General features: G+C 37.2%; 4 protein-coding genes across 7 annotated transcripts; 2 read left to right on the top strand and 2 right to left on the bottom strand.

Moving 5' to 3' along the window:
• Positions 1-1209: 1209 nt before the first annotated feature.
• On the top strand, positions 1210-4605 carry LOC9300573 (ras-associated and pleckstrin homology domains-containing protein 1). Of its 3 annotated transcripts, XM_021012985.1 has the most exons (3): positions 1210-4047; positions 4133-4213; positions 4294-4605. In XM_021012985.1, exon 1 carries the CDS (start codon positions 1362-1364, stop codon positions 3138-3140), a length of 1779 nt encoding a protein of 592 aa, XP_020868644.1. In that variant the 5' UTR covers positions 1210-1361; the 3' UTR covers positions 3141-4047; positions 4133-4213; positions 4294-4605. The 3 variants fall into 3 exon arrangements, with proteins under 3 accessions (XP_020868644.1, XP_020868632.1, XP_020868638.1); XM_021012973.1 differs by having other exon boundaries at positions 1376-4213; XM_021012979.1 differs by having other exon boundaries at positions 1376-4047; positions 4133-4605.
• A 1718-nt stretch (positions 4606-6323) lies between these two features.
• Positions 6324-10618, top strand: LOC9300574 (auxin efflux carrier component 2). The gene is made up of 9 exons (XM_002864452.2): positions 6324-7007; positions 7312-7614; positions 7937-8381; positions 8502-8774; positions 9048-9315; positions 9405-9490; positions 9600-9757; positions 9869-9945; positions 10220-10618. The coding sequence occupies exons 1-9, from the start codon at positions 6738-6740 to the stop codon at positions 10284-10286; spliced, it is 1947 nt and encodes a 648-aa protein (XP_002864498.1). The 5' UTR covers positions 6324-6737; the 3' UTR covers positions 10287-10618.
• Positions 10619-11986: 1368 nt separating this feature from the next.
• On the bottom strand, positions 11987-15985 carry LOC9300575 (coatomer subunit beta-1). Its single transcript, XM_021021850.1, is given in 7 exon segments — positions 11987-12179; positions 12279-12528; positions 12609-12694; positions 12770-13279; positions 13372-14400; positions 14403-15431; positions 15857-15985. Coding segments are annotated over 5 exon segments (2850 nt in total). The 5' UTR covers positions 15420-15431; positions 15857-15985; the 3' UTR covers positions 11987-12179; positions 12279-12320.
• Positions 15986-16387: 402 nt separating this feature from the next.
• LOC9302256 (nucleotide-sugar uncharacterized transporter 1) lies at positions 16388-18949 on the bottom strand. Of its 2 annotated transcripts, XM_002866136.2 has the most exons (7): positions 18395-18941; positions 18065-18225; positions 17766-17974; positions 17585-17678; positions 17252-17418; positions 16981-17151; positions 16388-16808 (listed from the first exon to the last, which is right to left on the bottom strand). In XM_002866136.2, the coding sequence occupies exons 1-7, from the start codon at positions 18483-18485 to the stop codon at positions 16529-16531; spliced, it is 1173 nt and encodes a 390-aa protein (XP_002866182.1). In that variant the 5' UTR covers positions 18486-18941; the 3' UTR covers positions 16388-16528. The 2 variants fall into 2 exon arrangements, with proteins under 2 accessions (XP_002866182.1, XP_020877523.1); XM_021021864.1 differs by having other exon boundaries at positions 17585-17974; positions 18395-18949.
• Between the last annotated feature and the right edge of the window lie 2010 nt (positions 18950-20959).

The raw sequence follows: 20959 nt of genomic DNA on the forward strand, positions 1-20959 counted from the left end.
TTTTCCACATGCTTCTTGTTTCACTTAAAATTACTGTAGCTAGTGGATTTGCAATTGCAATTATGGTTAAACAGTTCCAAATAATTATTAACATCCACTTTTAAATAACTTTTCTAGTATTTTTCAGTCCTACTTTTTTTTTTGTTCTTTCGGATTAGAATGTTAAGCCTTAAGAGTACATAAACAAATGTGTTTGTGTCTTATGAACCACCGTGGTAAAAGATGTATGCCTTGACATTCTTTAGGAAACAGTATAAAAAAAATAAAATAATAATAATAATAATATAAAAAAACAGTATAAAATAAGATATTCGTAACAGTAAATCAGTAATGATTAATATAATAACAAAATACGACTTAATGTAATCTTTGCAACTTTTGTGAACAAAATCCCGAGGTTTAGATTCCAAACTTTACATTAATTTCAGGAAATCTACTACAAATCCAAGAGATATATTTTAAGAAAAATAAAGCTTTTAGTCCCCAAAAATTCATTATTAATTTCGAATGTTACGCCGTGTTATTCTGAAAATTTCACCATCATAAGATTTTTAATATTTATTTGTTGACTAGGCAGTATATTTTTGTAATAAAACTTGAAGTCTTACCTTGAGCATGAAGTTTTTTCTTACGTAGCTAGTAAAAATCTCGCGGTATAATAGAAATCGTGTGTTGAAATGTTTCCTTGCTAAACAATATTAGTATTTGATATGTTCCATTATATGCTTTAATTACTTGCATGATTAGTGTAATGTTTGGTAAGCAAAAATTTATATATTACTATATATCTTCTTGTCGACGGCTGGACATTGCTTGTAAACAAGGGTTATCCAAGACGGGCCTTAGTGGCAACATCCTCAACAATTCAAAAAAATGAAAATAATTTATCAATCATTTTTATAAATCATGCAACAAATCCGATTAATTAGACTATTCAAATAATAATGCTGAAAATGTAGTTGGACGGCTACGAGAAAATAACATATCAATCTTAGTTTTTTTCATGTCATTATCAAATAGCTCTTTTTTTAATATCTCTAACAAATTTTTATTCTAAATTCGTCAGAAATTATAACTTGACTATATAAACTTTTGATATTTTGGGAATTATGGTGCATTATCTGTTTATGAATTAAAATGAAGCAATTCGAGGAATTTTCCAACTCAATTATTTGAATTGAGTCTAATAATATTATTTTAACAAATCTTCGGCGCGACATCGTTCAAGACCATGACAACAATTCTTTTCCGTGTCCGTATGATTATAACTCTTAATCATAGTAAACGTAATTAAAATTAATATTATTGTTAATCTCTCCGCCACATAATAATAAGACCACTATATAAACGTTTACTCATTAATGTACTGTAATCAAATCGACAAAGTCTCTCTCTTTCTCTCTCGCTCTCTTCTCTATTCAAAAATTATACCGGCAAAAATGGACGATCAACCGCCGCTAATCTGGCCGCAGTTTGAATCTACCGGATATACTCACCGGAGATCACCGATTCCGGCGATGTTAGTTCCGGCGATGATCGGAGTTATTTCAGCGGCGATTTTTCTTTTGTTTGTGAACTTTGTGATCCCTCCGTTTCTCTCGGTCACATCTCAGATTCTTCAGCCGTCATCGGTGAAACGAGGATGGGATTCGATAAACGTCGTTTTAGTAGTTTTCGCGATTCTCTGCGGCGTACTCGCTAGACGAAACGATGACGGATTGTCGTCAGAGTCTTTACACGGCGGAGAAGAAGAAGAAGTAGGAGGAGCTGTGACGAGTGGTGAAATGACCCTCGGTGAGATTAGCAAAATCTCATCCTCGTCGTCGGCGGTTTCAGAGCAGTGGTTTGATGACGTGTATGACGCCGAGAGGCTTAAGATTTATGAGAGTGTGAGTAGTCGGAGTTTCTCTCATGGATTACCGGTTACCGGAACTGTACCGTTGAGGCGTAGTTGTAGTTCGTATCCTGATCTGAGACAAGGAGTTTTCAGGGAAACTGGCGATCGCCGGTTCCGGTTTTACGATGATTTCGAAATCCATAATCGTTCTTACGAAGAATTTCAGAATCGTTCCAAAATCGAGATCGAAGAAGAATCTGAGCCTAAAGAGATTCAGATTGATACATTCGTTGTAAAACCGTCTTCTCCGCCGCAACAACCACCGGCACCACCAACACCTCCTCCTCCTCCTCCACCTCCGCCGGTTGAAGTCTCCCAGAAACCGAGAAGGACTCATCGTTCTGTTAAAAACAGAGATATACAAGAAAACGTAAAACGCAATGACATTAAGTTTAAACGAGCGTTTCAACCTCCAAATCCACCACCGCCTCCACCACCTCCTCCGCCGCTGATAACCGCGACGCCACCGAGAAAGCAAGGAACTCTTCAACGAAGAAAGAGCAATGCGGCGAAAGAGATTAAGATGGTTTTCGCTTCTCTGTATAATCAAGGAAAGAGGAAGAAGAAGATTCAGAAATCAAAGAGAAAAGAGAGAATCGAATCTTCTCCGGTGGTGGTAGATGTGACGGAACCACCGCAATACCAATCTTTAATTCCACCACCGTCTCCGCCTCCTCCTCCACCACCGCCTCCACCTCCGCCTCGAACGTCACAATCAGTATTCTACGGATTGTTTAAGAAAGGAGTTAAGAGCAACAAAAAGATTCATTCGGTTCCGGCGCCGCCTCCACCTCCACCGCCGAGACATACCCAATTTGATCCTCAGACACCAACACGGAGAGTGAACTCCGGAAGACCTCCGCGTCCGACGAAACCGACGAATTTCAATGAAGAGAACAACGGCCAAGGATCTCCGTTAATCCAAATTACGCCTCCACCACCTCCACCGCCTCCATTTAGAGTTCCGCCGCTAAAATTCGTCGTGAGTGGTGATTTCGCGAAGATACGGAGTAATCAGAGCTCTAGATGTAGCTCCCCTGAGCGAGAAGTGATCGACATCGGCTGGGGTTTAGAACTCACACAATCTGACGACGGAGTTAAAACAAAAGCAGCCGTCGGCGGCGGCGGTATGCCGGGATTCTGTCCAAGCCCGGACGTTGATACGAAAGCCGACAACTTCATCGCCAGGCTTAGAGACGAGTGGAGGCTCGATAAGATCAACTCCGTGAACAGAAAAAGGTAAATGGGCTTTGTGTAAGACCCAAAAAGGCCCATTACAAAAACGACGTAGTTTTCCTTCTCTCTTGTTCGACAAGGCTGCGATGCACAAGTTGGATCATACAACAAACATCTTCAAGGGAAGTTTTATATTTGATTGGCAAATTCGTTGTGATTTTAAGCAATGTGCAGACATACACAAGGACTCGGATTTAAGTTACGGGTAATATTGGCATTATCGGTATAGTTAATAGTGGTAACTGGTTCGAACTGGCTGGTTAGTTTTTGGGTTTAACCGGTTGAGGGATTTTGGTTTGGTGTGTTTGGGGTATTCAGTTTGGAGTGTCTGATTAAAAGTCAATAACTTTGGTGTTGATATTATTGTTGATACTGTATAATGTATGGCCCATTGATATGAAAAAATAGTTGTGGGCTCTGAATTTTGTTGGGCCTACCTCTTGTGACCTTTCCATTTCCCTTTCTTTTCCTTCTTCTTCTTCTTCTTCTTTCACATTATTTGTAAATTGTGAGAGCTCTTTCCAATACTATTGTCGAAATAGTGGTTATGATTCTTCGAGCTATGTATAAGTTTTTTTTCTTAACACGGTATTAGATATCTATGTTTCCATGAAAACGTTGTTATATGTGAATAGTCTTTGATGTAATGATGTAATCACCAAATTAATGGATATATTTCGTATACTTTAAACATGTATAGGCAAAATGTGTCAAAGAGCAGTTTCAAAGGATAAAAAAGGAGCTTGAGGTCAAGTCGTCAAGAGAAAGTATTCAAGTGCATGTTGAAGCTTTTAGACGTATGCCGTGTTTGAGGCATAGTATGGCACATACCTTTGCAAGAAGGGATTGAAGGGTCTTTCATTCTACACTGAAGCATGATGTTCTTTGATGTTTGGAAATCCAGAAAACAAATGGTTGTTGCCATTCATTGCTGTAAGTCTGTCGGATACTAGGTCTAAACAATGGAGAGGATTAAATATTGTTTGTTGAATTATGCAGGTTTGAAAGAGATTGATCTCTTGGAGCAACACGAATCATAATGAGTGGTTGTCAAATGTAACATGAAGATCACTAGATCAGGTATGGATATTGAAGCCACAACATGAAAATATACAAAGCACATAAGTTATGGATTCTTTTATTTCCTTGTAACAAAACAGTGAGCCAATGAAGCAATCCGTGACTTCTCTTAAGCTCGAAACTTCCCAAAAAACCCCAACCTCTATGTGGTGGTCGTGGACAAGGGGCTATATAGACAATATGCGGTAAACAAATGTTCAATGGAACAACCAAATCTATGATCACATCTAACAGAAGAGGTTTTGTTCAACACCGTTGGAAAGTGGTGAAGTGGCCTGCAAGAAGGAGGATTCTGCAAGCAAAGTTTGAATCTTTCAATATTTTTGGTTACATTCATTTTGGTTGTTCTCTTTCAATTCATGAGTTAACAAAAAACATGGATAAAGTTTAAACCAAGATCTTTATTGAAGGCCTTTATTCTTATATAAATAACTTCATCGACCCTTAGAAAAAGAAAGCACATTATATAAAGCTAATATATCTACCATATATGTCAGGTGAAATATAGACATGGCATTTACCATTTTCTGCAATTCCATAACGACTCCTAAAATCTTCATCATGTGCAACTCCTTTAATCTGAACTCTTCTAATGTTTCCGTTTTCTACATCGCAATAGAAAATGTAGAAATTCCGGTTGTGGAGTAAAAACTTTGGAGAAACAATAATTTCGCACATCTTGTTGGTGCTTTGAAAAGACATTGGAACTTCTCGTGAAGAATCCCACCTAACATGATTTGAAAATCAACCATTTATGTTCTTTGACATCTCCTAATAGCCACCTTTTCTTTGTAGTTTATCAAAGTTGAAGTAGATTCCCATACGGAAATGAACCCCAAAGGTGGTTTGATAAAACTTAGCCTCTCTGATTTAACATCAAAACACACACTCACCGGGATCCTAAATAGGGTAGTAGTGTGAGCGCCTTAAAATAAAAACCCATTATTGCATATTCCCTTTGTTCAAGGATAATAATCCCGGGTAGTGCCTTCAAATTTCAATGCGTCGCCGTGAAAGTTTTTGTATCACCTCCCAAGTGTTAAAGCCATGTGCTCTTGATCACCTTCATAATGTGAAACCCTCTTACACATTGTTTTGTATCGATTATCAACCAGATCGTACCCCAAATATTTATAAGTAGACTTCCACGTAGTACCCTCGATTTCGGGTAACGTTATGACTTGTATCGTACGAGGGTTATATATTATGATTCATGAACCGACCTTCGTGTGAAAGACAGATAAAGCCGTTGAGGGAAGCACACCGTGTGTAGAAATAAGCATCTATAGAAGCCATAGTCATTTCAAGATTTGCTACCAAAGAAGAAGATTCGTCTTCCTCTTTACGCGTAGGGTTTTCAAAATACATGGGATTTACAAGGTCCATTAGGCCCAATCACGTGGTGTGATGAATACGTAGACAGTTGCAATATGAAAACACGACAATTAAAATATGGAAGGAGGCTAATTATTCATCCGGTCCGATTGCCAATGTCTTTGACTGTACAATTAATAAGAAATCATTAAGATTTTTCTAATGAAAAAAATAACAAATATTATCTTCTATTGGTAAAGTTGTAAAATTTCGTTTAAAAACAAAAAATACACCGTTTCAAGATTAGAAAATAAACTAATTACAATTGTATGTTTCCTGATTAAAATCAGATCTTTACAGGGAACCGCAGATCGCTCAGAAAGTGTAGTTAGATGCTCTCAACACCATGTGCATATCCATCATCCTTCGCCGTTTCAATAGCTTACACAAAAACTCAATTTTGTTATCTTATTAATATAAAATCTAATCTAAATTTACAAATTTGTATTACACGTACAAGTGGATCCAAGTATCTGACTCTACAGATATTTTGCATCTAACATTTGTGTAATTATAATCTCTGAAGCATTTAATTTCACTTCAAATAATATTAGACCACGAGACAGAAGGTAAACCAATCTTCCTTATCCCAAGATAAGATTCTTTGTTTTCTTCAAATTAAATATAACGGCTTTTTGCAGAAGAAATAAATAAAGAAGGATTACACATTTATTAAAGTGTAAAATATCTAGTATTGACGAAAAATAAATCTAGGACAGTAAGAAAAATTATGGACCGGATGTTCGGAACTCCAATGGTTTACAATCTAGGGTAAAAAAACACTACGTATCATGTAACACTTGTAGTTGAGATAATCGTTTTAGTCATCCAAATTGAAATTACTACTGCATTACTATTTGTCCATTCACAAAATACCGAGGAAGAAAAAAAGCGTTTTGGTTTATATTTTGTTTAATTAATATTCAAATGTCAAACGATCCTCTATATATAGCTTAGCTTAGCTATAATTCAATTTGAACACGAATCCTATTATTTTAACACAACAAATTAACAACATTAATTAAGTATCGTCTCAAGGAACTTAATTCACTTCCTCCTCCATAAATACGTTATACCACACCACATATACTTATTCATCACCATCTCTATTTTTTTCTTCTCTCTCTCTCTCGCCGGAAAATAAAGCAAAATGATCACCGGCAAAGACATGTACGACGTTTTAGCGGCTATGGTGCCGCTATACGTTGCTATGATATTAGCCTACGGTTCGGTACGATGGTGGGGAATATTTACACCGGACCAATGTTCCGGTATAAACCGGTTTGTTGCGGTTTTCGCAGTTCCTCTTCTTTCTTTCCATTTCATCTCCTCCAATGATCCTTATGCCATGAATTACCACTTCCTCGCCGCTGATTCTCTTCAGAAAGTCGTTATCCTCGCCGCACTCTTTCTTTGGCAGGCCCGTCTCTTTCAATAATCTCTCTATGCACATAATCTCTCTTCATTTCTCTTTGTTTGATTAAGTGATGGTAGTCTATATTAGTAATCGTTATGATGGTCAATTATTACTCGAAAACATTTTGGTTATAGAAAACTTGTAATATACTACTAGACGTGAACCAACATAATAACTAGGTCATTTAACACGGGTAGATCTTTTAGTTAACACTTTAGGTCTTTTTGTTAATATATACGTGTCTCTAATTAAACACACTTACACACACATTCTCATATTTGGACATATATTGTGATATTATTTTCAGGCGTTTAGCCGCAGAGGAAGCCTAGAATGGATGATAACGCTCTTCTCGCTCTCAACACTACCAAACACGCTGGTAATGGGAATCCCATTGCTTCGGGCGATGTACGGGGACTTCTCCGGTAACCTAATGGTGCAGATCGTGGTGCTTCAGAGCATCATATGGTATACATTAATGCTCTTCTTGTTTGAGTTCCGTGGTGCTAAGCTTCTGATCTCCGAGCAGTTCCCGGAGACGGCTGGTTCAATTACTTCCTTCCGAGTTGATTCTGATGTTATCTCTCTCAATGGCCGTGAACCCCTCCAGGTATGAATTTTTACACTAGAAAGTTTTAATGTTCGAGTTCCTTTTTCAGAAGTCAATCCAAATTATTTAGTTTTCTTTTAATCCATATAATATATACATAATATTCCATCCGATGCATATTAAATTATAGTTTAGTCACAATTTTCGTAAACTGATATTTACAATTTTCATGCAGAAATTATTAATATGAAGTAGAAGAAACATCAAATTATAAAATGTTGTGTAGTGTTTTCCCTTCTTTTAATACCGGTTCGGTTATAACCGGTTTAGATCACATCGACTCAAATTTCATCACCTAAAAATATGTTTTATCTTTCATTAGACCGATGCGGAGATAGGAGACGACGGAAAGCTACACGTGGTGGTTCGAAGATCAAGCGCCGCCTCATCAATGATCTCATCATTCAACAAATCTCACGGCGGAGGACTTAACTCCTCCATGATAACGCCACGAGCTTCAAATCTCACCGGCGTAGAGATTTACTCCGTTCAATCGTCACGAGAGCCGACGCCGAGAGCTTCGAGCTTTAATCAGACAGATTTCTACGCAATGTTTAACGCAAGCAAAGCTCCGAGCCCTCGTCACGGTTACACTAATAGCTACGGAGGCGCCGGAGCTGGTCCCGGTGGAGATGTTTACTCGCTTCAGTCTTCCAAAGGCGTGACGCCAAGAACGTCTAATTTTGATGAGGAAGTTATGAAGACGGCAAAGAAAGCAGGAAGAGGAGGGAGAAGTATGAGTGGGGAATTATACAACAATAATAGTGGTATGATTTTTTATTTTTTATTTTTGCATATTCATATTTAAAATAAAAATATTTGAATGTGATTATCCTTTGCATTATAATATAATGTTAGTTAAGATATATTTCTATATTTATGGTCAGTTCCGTCGTACCCACCACCGAACCCAATGTTCACGGGGTCAACGAGTGGAGCAAGTGGAGTCAAGAAAAAGGAAAGTGGTGGCGGAGGAAGCGGTGGAGGCGGAGGAGGAGTAGGAGGACAGAACAAGGAGATGAACATGTTCGTGTGGAGTTCGAGTGCTTCTCCGGTGTCGGAAGCCAACGCGAGGAATGCTATGACCAGAGGTTCCTCCACCGATGTATCCACCGACCCTAAAGTTTCTATTCCTTCTCACGACAACCTCGCTTCTAAAGGTTTATTAATCTCCCACTTATTATTTTTTTTCATTGCTTATTATTTGACCTTCTATTATTTTTTAAAACTTCTAGTAAAAATATGTAAATTCCAATTCCGGTTATAAATTTTTCTATTTTCGGTTTTGAATTTATGAAAATTTAAAACGAATTTTGTTGGTTCCGTTCAGTTCTATTCTATAAGTTAGTTTTTTGTGCCAAAAAAATCATAATATACTAAATTTAGTATTTTCTTTGAAATGTATAATATTCATATATACTTGATGATGACAGCGATGCAGAATCTGATAGAGAACATGTCACCGGGAAGAAAAGGGCATGTGGAAATGGACCAAGACGGTAATAACGAGGGAAAGTCACCTTACATGGGCAAAAAAGGTAGTGACGTGGAAGACGGCGGTCCTGGTCCGAGGAAACAGCAGATGCCGCCGGCGAGTGTGATGACGAGACTAATACTGATAATGGTTTGGAGAAAACTTATTAGAAACCCTAACACTTACTCTAGTCTCTTTGGCCTCGCTTGGTCCCTAGTTTCCTTCAAGTAAGTACTAATAATAATGTCACAACCATATAACATAACAATATCTTGGTCAATTGTTTGATGTTGTTGATAACTTTTTTATGGGACAGGTGGAATATAAAGATGCCAACGATAATGAGTGGATCGATTTCAATATTATCTGATGCTGGTCTTGGAATGGCTATGTTTAGTCTTGGTATAGTTACACTTCATAGACATATATATTTTTAGTTACGTTCTAGTCTTTGGTACTTTTTTTTTTTTTTGCTAATTAGTATATGTTTATTAATTGGTGATATAATTAGGTCTATTTATGGCATTGCAACCAAAGATTATTGCGTGCGGAAAGTCAGTAGCAGTGTTTGCGATGGCCGTAAGGTTCTTGACCGGACCGGCCGTGATCGCCGCCACCTCAATTGCAATTGGTATTCGAGGTGATCTCCTCCATATCGCCATCGTTCAGGTAATTTCAATTTAACTTATAATTTTATGCTTTAATGATGTTGAACGTTTCTTAAATTAATATTCATACATACACAATTAATCGTTGATAAGAAATTTTGTATTTTTGAAGGCTGCTCTCCCTCAAGGAATTGTTCCTTTTGTTTTCGCCAAAGAATATAACGTCCATCCTGATATTCTCAGCACTGCGTAAGTTATTTTCTATTACCCGATTAAACTTGCTTGAATTCTGAATATATATATATATATATATATATATATATATGATGATTAATACACGTTTAAATATATTTTAAGTAATATATTCCATATGTCAAAGTGTTTACGTTTTTCCTTCATTCGTATGAAATATTTAATTTTCAATATTCTCAAACTTCATTTCAAAACTTTAAGATATTAATTTGGAAACTATAAAATATTATACATAATATTCCCTAAGAAAAAACTTGATATTGTTTTGCAGGGTTATATTCGGAATGCTGGTTGCTTTGCCTGTAACAGTACTCTACTACGTTCTTTTGGGGCTTTAAGTTATATAATCAAAACGTATGTGCAAATCAAAGGCGATACGACCCAAGGTGAATTTTTTTTTTTTCAAACAAAAAGGAAAAATTACAAGAACGAAAAAGACTAATTCCAGGTCAGGCTTAGGTGTATGGGGGGACCGTGCAATGTCGCATTAATTAAATTATAGCATATGATAGCGAAAATTTAGATAACTTTGTATAATTAATTATATGCACATGCATGTACGTGACTTTGTAGTTTTTGTTACATTTATTAAATTTTTGGGATGTGCGAGTACAATGATTTATTTATTTGTTTTTCTGATTATCGATGGCCGTGAAGCATGTTATTAAAATTACACTAATTTTTCAATCATATGCTAGATCGCGCAAAGTGTGTTTAGACTAGATCTTGTGCTTTTTTAAATCTCTATATATATAAAATTTTTTTATTTTGTTTTGGACCAAATGCACTAATCCTTCCAAATATAACCTTTTTGTTATAATTTCATCTCTTTTGTCTTATTTAATTTTATTTCTTCTGTCTTATCCAATTTTTGTATATATGCATGTGAACTTGTACTAAACCCAAAAAATATGTATGTAAAGTTGTGGATGTCATAGTTGGTTGAAGCCTTGAAGGTAGTCGCATTTTAATTCGTTGAGTAAAAAACAAGGAAACTTAAAACTGTATAATTTATTTCTCCTATATATATCGTGTACATATTTGTCACCAATAAGATATCACACGGAAGATTTTGGAGTGATACAAAGAATTTGCGTGGAGTAGAAACATTGGTGTGTGTTTGGATGCATAAAGCTGATCCAAATTATATAATAACGCATGTTCGTTTAAAACTGAAATCACTAATCTAGACAATTGATCGTGTAATAAGATAGATGCTGATAAGTTTTGCGTTCTATATATAGACAAATTGCATATATCTGATCTAATATATCAAACTTATCAACCAAACTGTCGGAGTTTTTACGAAATAGAACTTTTTTTTCTTCTTTTTCATTACTTTTGATAATGAGCTCCTCAAAACGTATCGGTGATATGCCCTTGAAATTAAATATGTAATGTACTAGAAAAGATGGCTTGGCTCTGGAGGCGTTGACTGTGTAACGTGAAAACGATCACGTGGGGTATCAAAACAATGAGATAGACGTTGGAACTCGCTCTCTGGTCGGAACGTACATTACATTGAACGAACAACAACACATGAGAAATTCAATAACAATTCTTCTCTCTATATAGTTGTCCTGACTTCTGACTTATCTGACAATAGATCTTTTAATTGTTTACACGTATTATTTAATGAAATGCGTGAGAGAATAATATATTTATATACTAGGAGTAAAAAAAAGTATTTATGACGATTTTTAAGTTTACAGAAGTTTTTGTGCATCGAGTAGGAGACAACATTTGCTCAGTGACAGCTCTTGTCTCTCTAGGCACCTTACTATTATAATGTCTCATTTCAATTTTTTTCGTCAATTATAATGTCTCATTTTCTTTTTCTTTTTTTGGGTTCGTGAATCTTATCTTGTACAACAAATTAGTGTTCATACTGTTTCAAGTTAATATGAACAGGCACGAGCATTTTTAATACATTTGAAGTCTATCATTTTTTCTAATGCCAAAAATTATTAGTCTCTTACTAAAAGCGAAAATGGACCAGGATCTAATATGAGCTTCATTATTTGTTCCTCATCGCATATACTATCAAATCATCAAAATCTCTAACTAATTCAAAGCAAAATGATACAAATCCCAAATTTTCAAAGCCATGTTCTCGTCGAATCCATACATCTTATTCTTCCTCATAAAATTGCTGCTCATAAAAGATTTTTTTTAAAAAAAAAGAAAAAAAAAGTAAAAAGCTGGAATTCGCAAATACTGTTGCTCTGAACCTGAAAGATTTGGAATCAAGAGTTAAACCAAGAAACTGAGTCCGAAACTAACATAATCAGTTTCACTATTTGGTAGCTTCAAGATAAATGTGAGAGTACCTGAACTTAAGAGAGAAAGGATGATAGTGAGTGAATTTGGTTTCAGCTACTTTTCCCTTTTTGCTTAAGAGTTATCTTATCTCCAAGACTAAGAGCAATCCCTTGTGTCTTGCTTCGAATTCTTATGTAACCACTAAGCTTTTCATCGCTTTGTTTCTCGATACTCACATTCACCAAAGCGTCTTCACCAAACACACTCTTGGCGTATAAGTTAGCTGAGAGAAACCCACACTCGCCTTCTAACACAGATCTGGAATCAACAGAGGGAATAATCCAGTGAGAAACCTGCAAGCTCAATAGTAAAGGCGATTGAGTAGAAGCGGGACTTACGTTGGAGTGAGGCACTTCATGTTAGTTGAGTTGATAATGTGATCAAGAAACTCTTTCTCGTCTTGAATCATAGTGTTTACAGCCACCTATAAATAGAAGACCAGATTCGAGTTATCAAAACAAAGCTTTAAGTAAGAAGGAAAATTTCGGTTTAGGTATACCTTATTTTCCCATTCGAATTCTGCCCACATGGATCTGAATGCGGAATCTGAACACACAGCAGGAGAGATATAATCCATGATATCAATATGTATGTCGTTAAGGACCACGACGTTTCGCTCCATGACATTTGAAGTCTCATAGACAATGTTCCCGAAGATGACCCCAGTCTCAGTGGAGGAAACCTTGATGTTGGCTTTTATCTTCTTCTTTGATTCAGGTGCAAGTGTGTAATTCTGAGGACGCTCGACAAGCTTTAGATCTCCCATGGTCGCCAATTCCAGACACAGATTCTGGAGGGTTTCTTTGGTACGGTTGATAATTGTGACATCGAGGACTATGTCATAGTGATGGACTGTCACATATGCTTCTGCATAGACTGGGTCGCTGAATCCAGTAAGTTGAAGAATACGGTTAAGCTTGTTTGCATCATTTTCGTCTTTGGTGAATTCACCGGTTGCACGTTTTAGGTCGTCTTGTACTTGGTCTTCTAACTCAAGTAGACTCATACCCTGAAACAGATTTTTCACAATTGTATTGACAGTCAGATCAACAATAAGATAATGACATGGTGGTGTATATATACGAAACGAGATTTTGTTACCTTTCTGCTCTTCAGATGGAAGAAATCAATAAGATCATCAGGTTGAGCGTTAGATATTTGGGCTTTGGCTTTAAGTTCCTCTAGTTCTCGTAGCTGTTTCTCAGAGAGCATTTTGACAAAACTCTGGCGACAGGATTCCAGCCAAATCTTCTTCATCTCGTCACTTGTGTGGCAAATTAATTTTATGCAGAGCACAATCCTCTCATAAGAATCAGGATCAATCGAATGAGGAACCACATGAGATTGTCCTAGTTGCAACATACAGACCATGATGAGTAAGATTTGTGTTTTGACCTTGTTAATTTCAGTTTTGGATGACTGCACATCCTCCAATCTCAGAACAAGTTTAGTCAATGTGCAAGCAACCACTGCTCCGAGGAAAAAATCACCAGTTAGTATAAGAGATCTCAAGTTTCCAGAAGCCAATGATCCCTGAGCAACTGTAGATGGAGAGAATACGGTTTCAGAGGCAGCACTTTGGGTAGCATAAGTCCCATCAGAAAGAATGGCAGGTCTTCTAGAGGAAACTATAGCAGAGGTGTTCTGCGGAGTCTTGTTTGAGGAATCATTTGACTCTGCTTCCTCGGAAGCTGAGTAAAACGGCATCTCACCGAGGCATTGCTTGATGGTTGCTATGCCAGACTCAACTTCAGAGAGTGATAGGCAATATTCCCCAACAATCCAAAGCGTAAATGGGAAAACCTTTGCAGCTCGAATCTGATAAAAGGTGTCCAACAAGCGGGTTATGATTGAAACCCTCAATTTGGGGTTTGATTCTATGATCTCTCTAACAAAAACAGCCACATCAAGAGCTGAAGCCACGTTGGTGTCACCCAAGAAATCCATCAAAAGATGTACCACTGCGCTTGCTACTTCAGGGAACTTGACCGCACAAGCATGAATCGCTTGGACGAGCATCTGTCTATAATCCCCATTCTTCTCAAGCTCTCCACTTTGCGTCTTCACAACTTCTTTCTTCAACGTTTGCACGACCTCATAACCATTCCGATGAGTTACCAATTCCAAGGACAAATTTCAAAGTTCTTCCTGCGAAAGTCAAGGTTCGGGCTAGAGAGTGCTCTTAGCACATCCATGATCATCTCAACCATGATCTCTCTGTGAGAGGCTTTGAGCTCATTCAACCTATCAAGCACAATTAGCTTCACATTGTTGTCACTCTGAGAAAGAAGAAGCTGGCAGTAGGTGTTGGCAGCTGCTCTAATAGCGGTGGGCGCAGATGATAGAGAAACAAGTGTCCCGGCACATTCATAAGTAACTGCAGATGAAGGCGCACTTAACAAAGCTATAATAATCTTAATATACTTCCCCTTCTCTGATGGTTTGGTCCTACAAACCTTCTTGATTAATTCCAGAACCACCATCTGAAGCAATTCATTCCACTCAGAAACCCTATCAACATTAGTCAGAAGATAGTTTACAGCTCGGTCTTGATCGCAATTGAAGAGCATAAGAAACGCGTTTCTTTTAGCAGAGGGATCCTGTTCGGTAGCCAGAACTTTCTCAATCGTTTCAGGTGCATCTATCAAGAGCTGGTCACCTTGTGGGAGCTTATAAATCGACATAATAGCCAAAATCGCATTCCTACGGACAAACGGATGGCGATGCTCCAGATTCTGCAAGACAGACGGAATCAGAGGCTCCATAACTTCAGTCTCTCTCAATCGGCTAAGGAACCGCAAGGTAACTCCACGGATGTACTCGTTCGGATGCTGAAGGTTGTTCCTCAGATTCTGACATATCAATATCATCTCAGGTAACACCTTCCCTTTAGAATCGGTTTTCTCGATTGTCTCCAGGAAAAGCAGCAGTAGCTTCTGGACTGTGTGGTCTTCAGACGTCAAAACATATCTGATAATAGTGATGAAAAGCTGTGGCAGAGTTTCACCATTAAGCAAAAGCATGATTGCGTTCTTCAACGCATCGATTTTCGCAGATACATCGTTCCCTTCTAGAGCTTCTTTGATCTCGTTCGCAATTGCAGGAGTTCCTTTGTCATAGTAAATTAGCAGCGTACATGATTTCTCCATCTTTTATCTGTTCTTCGTCAACCAAAAAAAACAAAGAGGAGTTTCTCAATTCACGAGTTCAATAAACACACTAATAAACCAACAAGTGAAGTAACAAAATTCCCAGGTACTCCCAAATTAAGAACAGATCTAAGAGACAAAGGAGCAACGATCGAGCTAAGATGCAAATTCCATAGAATTGAGTTACGAAATCATGCATTTCATCTCACGATTTCAATTGTTCAACAATGGTGCGAAGATGAATACAGATTTTACAGATCCGATCTGCGAATCTAAATCAAACTATGATCATCACATCAAATTCGAAATGGATCAGCAGAATCAATCACCAAGGACTCCGATCTACTCAGCACAAACGGAAAAAAATCATAATGCGTATGGAGAATTCGCGGCGGTGGAAGAGGAAAAACAAAGCAAAGAAATAGAAATTGGCTTACCGGAGATGAAGGAGGAGATGCGGCGGCGGCGAAATCGGCCGACGGTTTCAGATTTACAGAGTTTTGGATCTCGGGGAAAACGATTGTACAAGTGAAAATTTTAACTGTGCTGTCGACGATTCATCAATTTATATTTTAGAGGAAAGCTAAAAAATTTTAATTACTTCACACTAATTACAGTCAGATAATTACATTTCCTTAATAGTTAAGACTAATTCCCTCACTAATTAGCACTAAAACCGACCCATTTGACTTATTCGGCCCATAAGGCCTATAAATCATTTCATGACATTTTGTTTTTGCTTTGGTCTAATAATCATTTTTAAAGTATGTGTTTTTCTTCCTTATAGGTTATGAATTGTTTTCTACACAGTTTCATATAAATTTTCATCCTTTTTCAAATATATTTCAGATGACCAACAAAAACAATTTCATTAAATTTCAAAATATTCAGCACATTTACATCTCCAAAAAATACAAAAACATTTGATGACAAGAGAAAAAAAAAAAAAAAAAAAAAAACCAAAAAAATGAATCAAAAAGTTGGTTTATTTTCAGGGGTGAAATTAGAAAACTAGAAACAAGAATTTGACAAAAACAAAAAGTTGAAATTAGAATCAAAAATGTAATGTGGAATAATTAATCAAAACTATACTACAAAGTTAGACTAGACTAGACAGCTTCGGAGCCGTAAGGTTCAAGATTCTTGTCATCATCCTTAAGATCACTGAATCTTGACTTCTTGTCTGAGAGAGCGGAAGAAGAAGACGAAGCTTTAAGAGATGGACCTCTCGTGTTAAGGTAAGTATATAACGAAGTCCCCATAATCGCCACAAACGCACCGCAAACGCTAATCAAACCACTATTCGACCCAAAAATGTAGTAGTTTCCAAGAAGGAGAACACAGGTCTTGAATTGTCCGAGCACTACATGTGTTATTGCAGAAGTTGCTCTGCCAAAAAAATGGACAAAAAATTGGACTTTGAGAACACTCGTTGTAACGAAATCGAAGCCAGAACAGATAAACCAAAATGAATCGAACTAAAGTCAAATGAAGTACTTAAAACCTAAATAAGAGAATCGAACTGAAGCAACCACACAAATATATTAGAAGCTTTACTTACCCGAGAGCTAAGGCTCCTGACCATTGAAGAAAGAATCCAAGAAGAGCGGAAACAAGAATGGCAGATGTGTTGGCATAACTCCAATTGAAAGATAGAGCACCTGGCGGATCCAAGAACGGAATCATCGATACAAGAAACAACAGAGTAATTGGCGTCGTTTTCCACATCAACCTGGATTAAAAAAAAAAAGTGAAGAGATGGTATTGAAAGATGTTGATACAGCGAGAACGAATGAGCGGAAATCAAAAACTAAAGAATCTGATTCACATACGCTAAAGCAGTCCAGTTTTCTCGTTGTTGCATATTGGACCACAAGATTTTGTTAGTTGCGCTCGGTATGATCCATGCGAATGCTACACAAGCACCAAAAAGACTAAACTGTAAATCTGTTACAGTCGCAACCGCAACTCCCACAGATACAACTGTAAGTGCAACCACCTGACAAACATCAGCCACAACCACAAGGTTACTTACTATACCAAAGTTTTTCCTCTTTGTAACTCTAGTCCTAATGGATCAATGCAAATCCAATGGAGTACAAAACAAATGCAGATTTTGATTTGGATATAGCAACTATGTGATAAAGAGAGAAAATCTCATTTACCTTCATGAAAGAAACTCTCTTTCTATACCACAAAAACTCTGCAAACACGATAGAAGGCGTAACAGCGATTTTCGCCATCTGGTAGAATCCAACACTAGGAAACAAAAACAACGAAGTGAGTAATGATATGAGACTAAGCAATATAAGAAAACAAGAGGAGATAGAGAATATTTTCAAAAACCTGTTATACTTAAGGCTAACATTAGCTAGTCCTGTAGAGAGTGACATTACAATGCCAAGAGTGTAAAGCGGAAGAGACGATGATTTCGTGGAAGGCGGTGAAGCAGGAAGGAGCGAAAAGGATTTGAGAAGAGCCATTAGTAGATAAGCTACAATGTAGTGAATGAATGTGAGGAACACTGGAAACTCAAAGCCTATATTTTTAAGCACCTGAAATCAAAAGAAACAAAAAAAAGCTGATACTTTGGTGTATTTCATAACACTTAAGAAGATTTTATAAGAGTTGGTGGTTAAAATTACCCATTTGTTGACGAAGATAATGCTAATAGCAACAATGAAATTGAAAGTAAGAGCAAGAGTAGGGCCACAGATACGATGTTGTTGTTGTTGCTGTCTCTTTGGAGTTTCCGGTGAACGGAATCTGTTGAATAACGATGCTCTCAAGTCCTCAAGTGCTTTTCCTGAATTAGAAACCATTGTTACAAAATCAAATTCAACTTTTTGGTGATCAAACCCTAATCTCAAAATAAAAATTGGGGTTTTTTTTAGCTATAATAAGATTGGATAATCAAATAGAAGTCGAAATCGAAATCAAACAATGAAACTGAAGTAAAGTTTATTTGAATTGACCTCGTTCACCAGCATCACTGTCTTTGCGTTTGAGAATCTTCTTCACATCTTTTCGAAGCCAAGAACTAAACATTTTAGGTGTCAGTAACATTTGCTTCAAAAAGCTTTTAGTTTCAGATTTCGAATTCGAAACTCATAAGCCAAGAAGAGAGAAATCAACAATGACCCACATCGAAAAATCGTATCTTTCGGAAGAAAGAAAGTGGAGAATCGAAAAAGGGCTTCTCTCACTGTGTGTGTGTGTGGGGGTACTACTGACTCTACTGATGTTGTTGGTTTATGAGATTAAGATTAGGGGAGAAGAAGAAGAAGAAGAAAGGAGACAAAAAGAGAGAGAAACACGTGGCGGAGATAACGGGAAGATGGAGATTGAAAGAGAGTACTTATTTTGGTGATTTGAGCAAATCACGGTTCTTCACCGACCATTAAATAAACAGAGAGGTAGTAGTGTCTGGCACTTGAAAAGGAGAGGGAATGAGTAACCCAAACACTTTTAGCACCAGTCTCTTCTTCTTTCTTTCACGCGTGAATTTTTTAACCTATTTTATTTTCTCCGCGTTCTTTACTCTTTACAATTAAAAAAAATTGGATAAAGCTTAAAAATTAATTATTATATTGTGTAAAATTTAACTATTCGACCGAGAAACAAAAAAAATATATATAAATATCAGTCGACAGAAAAACAAAAGACCGAGGGGCCCTTTTGGCTTTTCATCGAGTGATTTCCGTATCCGATAATGAATTTATGACGTGGCCAAACTTGTCTGACACGTGGGACCTATTTACGGTTTCTGTTAACCAGTTGTTCACCGTCAGTTTTATGGGATTATTACAGGATTTGCCCTTTTTGGACCACCATTTTTTTTTTTTTTTTTTTAACAGCTGCTTTTCATTAATTCGAAATGTGATCCTCATGGAGGATGTTTACAATAAAGCTTGGAACATAGAAATAGGATACAAAGCTTGAATTATCTCTTAAAGTTTCTTTTGCCAATCTATCTGCAGCTTGATTGTTGTGTCTTCTTGTCCACTGGAATTCTGCAGAGGCAAACCTTGATTTCCATGAAATAATCTCTCTAATCCAATTATGCAGTCGAAAATTCCTTTTTTCTCCTGTGATTAGTTTAAGGACAGTAATATTATCCCCTTCGAAGATAACTCTCCTATAACCTTGTATCCACGCGTGTTGCATCGCCATGAGTAGACTTTGGAGTTCTGCTTCTACTACCGAGGAACAATGATCACCCTTACTTATCCCTGCTCTCACGAAAAAACCATCCGGATCCCGGAAAATCCAGCCTGTCTGAGTAGCGTTCCCACCCTGAGCATATTTGCAATCATAATTACACTTAAGAAAATTCCTGCTTGGTCGATTCCATTGCGATCTCTGTGCCCGAGTGCGAGTCCGTGCTTCTCTGCTATAATTGCTTGAGTCATCTTGCCAACACGTGCCCCATTCCGTGGCTTCTTCTATTGCCGTTATGGTATCTTGTTGCCAAGTGCTGTTTTGCCATTTTTTAATTTTGCCATTTTGTTGATTGTCTTTTGGATATGCCATTCTCAGCATAATGAAATGACAGAATTGACCTTGACGCTGGTGAATCGTTTTTGGGGGCACAAATGCATAAAGCGGTGATGAATCTTCTAATCATCTCCTCCGTCACCACCACAGCCATTACTTCTGATCTTCCTCGATTACAGATTCTGCTTTGCTTGGATCTCTATCTTCTTCTTTTCTACTAGTAATTACCAAATCTTCAAATTACCAAATTCTCAAACCAAAAATGATAAAAATACAGACTATAACACAACAAACAACACATAAACATGGCCTACGAGGGGATATTAAACCCTAATTACCGCTATTGAGGGGGAACCCAAACCAAATATCATAAAAATACATGATTATCCATAAGACATGAAGCAAAAATCAAACGAAAGAGATAAAATTACAAAATCTACAATCATAAACCACCAGCATAGGGACAAAAATAATTAAAGACGCCATGAGTGACGTCCGATCTCGAGCTTCAATTTGATGAAGAGCTTAATGGTGGCGTCGATCTATGCGGGAGGATTTGAGAGCTCGTACGAGGTTCACCTTGGCTTCAACGGAGGAGGATTCTCTGGTAGCAATTGGTGGAGAGATGGTTCAGTGCAGCCATTGAATTTGAGATCTTCGGCAAAGGGACGAAGATGGGTTTCTCTCTCTCCAATTCTAGTTTTTCTCGAGAAGAATTTTTTTTTTTTTTTTAATCGTAAATCAATGAGTTATGTAGACAGGGCGAAATCGTCATTTCAGTTCACTAGAAATGGCAAATCCACAATACAATCATAAAAATGGTTTGTTCAACAAATGCCATCCCAAAAAGTCCATAGCCGATAATTAACTCTCTGTTTTATAGTTTGGAATTGATTGATGTCTGTCTACCTACATTCCAGATTCCTTACGCGGGAGTTGAATTGTTCTCTCGTAATCGCTTACCCGTAAATGTGTTCGACATTAAATCTTCATATCCTATAATGCTTCCATTAGTTATGCTGCGATTTACTTCCAAGTTACGA

This window comes from Arabidopsis lyrata, assembly GCF_000004255.2.
Source record: "Arabidopsis lyrata subsp. lyrata unplaced genomic scaffold ARALYscaffold_8, whole genome shotgun sequence".
Classification (NCBI taxonomy): Eukaryota; Viridiplantae; Streptophyta; class Magnoliopsida; order Brassicales; family Brassicaceae; genus Arabidopsis; species Arabidopsis lyrata.

What these genes read in the sequence shown, in the direction of transcription:
- LOC9302256 (XM_021021864.1), bottom strand. Translation starts at nt 18,485, where the DNA reads ATGTTACTGACACCTAAAATGTTTAGTTCTTGGCTTCGAAAAGATGTG. An exon ending in GAAAACTGGACTGCTTTAGC is followed by an intron (nt 17,152 to 17,251) that starts GTATGTGAATCA and finishes TTTTTAATCCAG; the next exon opens with GTTGATGTGGAAAACGACGC. An exon ending in TCAGGAGCCTTAGCTCTCGG is followed by an intron (nt 16,809 to 16,980) that starts GTAAGTAAAGCT and finishes TTTTTTTGGCAG; the next exon opens with AGCAACTTCTGCAATAACAC.
- LOC9300573 (XM_021012985.1), top strand. Translation starts at nt 1,362, where the DNA reads ATGTACTGTAATCAAATCGACAAAGTCTCTCTCTTTCTCTCTCGCTCT.
- LOC9300574 (XM_002864452.2), top strand. Translation starts at nt 6,738, where the DNA reads ATGATCACCGGCAAAGACATGTACGACGTTTTAGCGGCTATGGTGCCG. An exon ending in CCGCACTCTTTCTTTGGCAG is followed by an intron (nt 7,008 to 7,311) that starts GCCCGTCTCTTT and finishes TATTATTTTCAG; the next exon opens with GCGTTTAGCCGCAGAGGAAG. An exon ending in ATGGCCGTGAACCCCTCCAG is followed by an intron (nt 7,615 to 7,936) that starts GTATGAATTTTT and finishes ATCTTTCATTAG; the next exon opens with ACCGATGCGGAGATAGGAGA.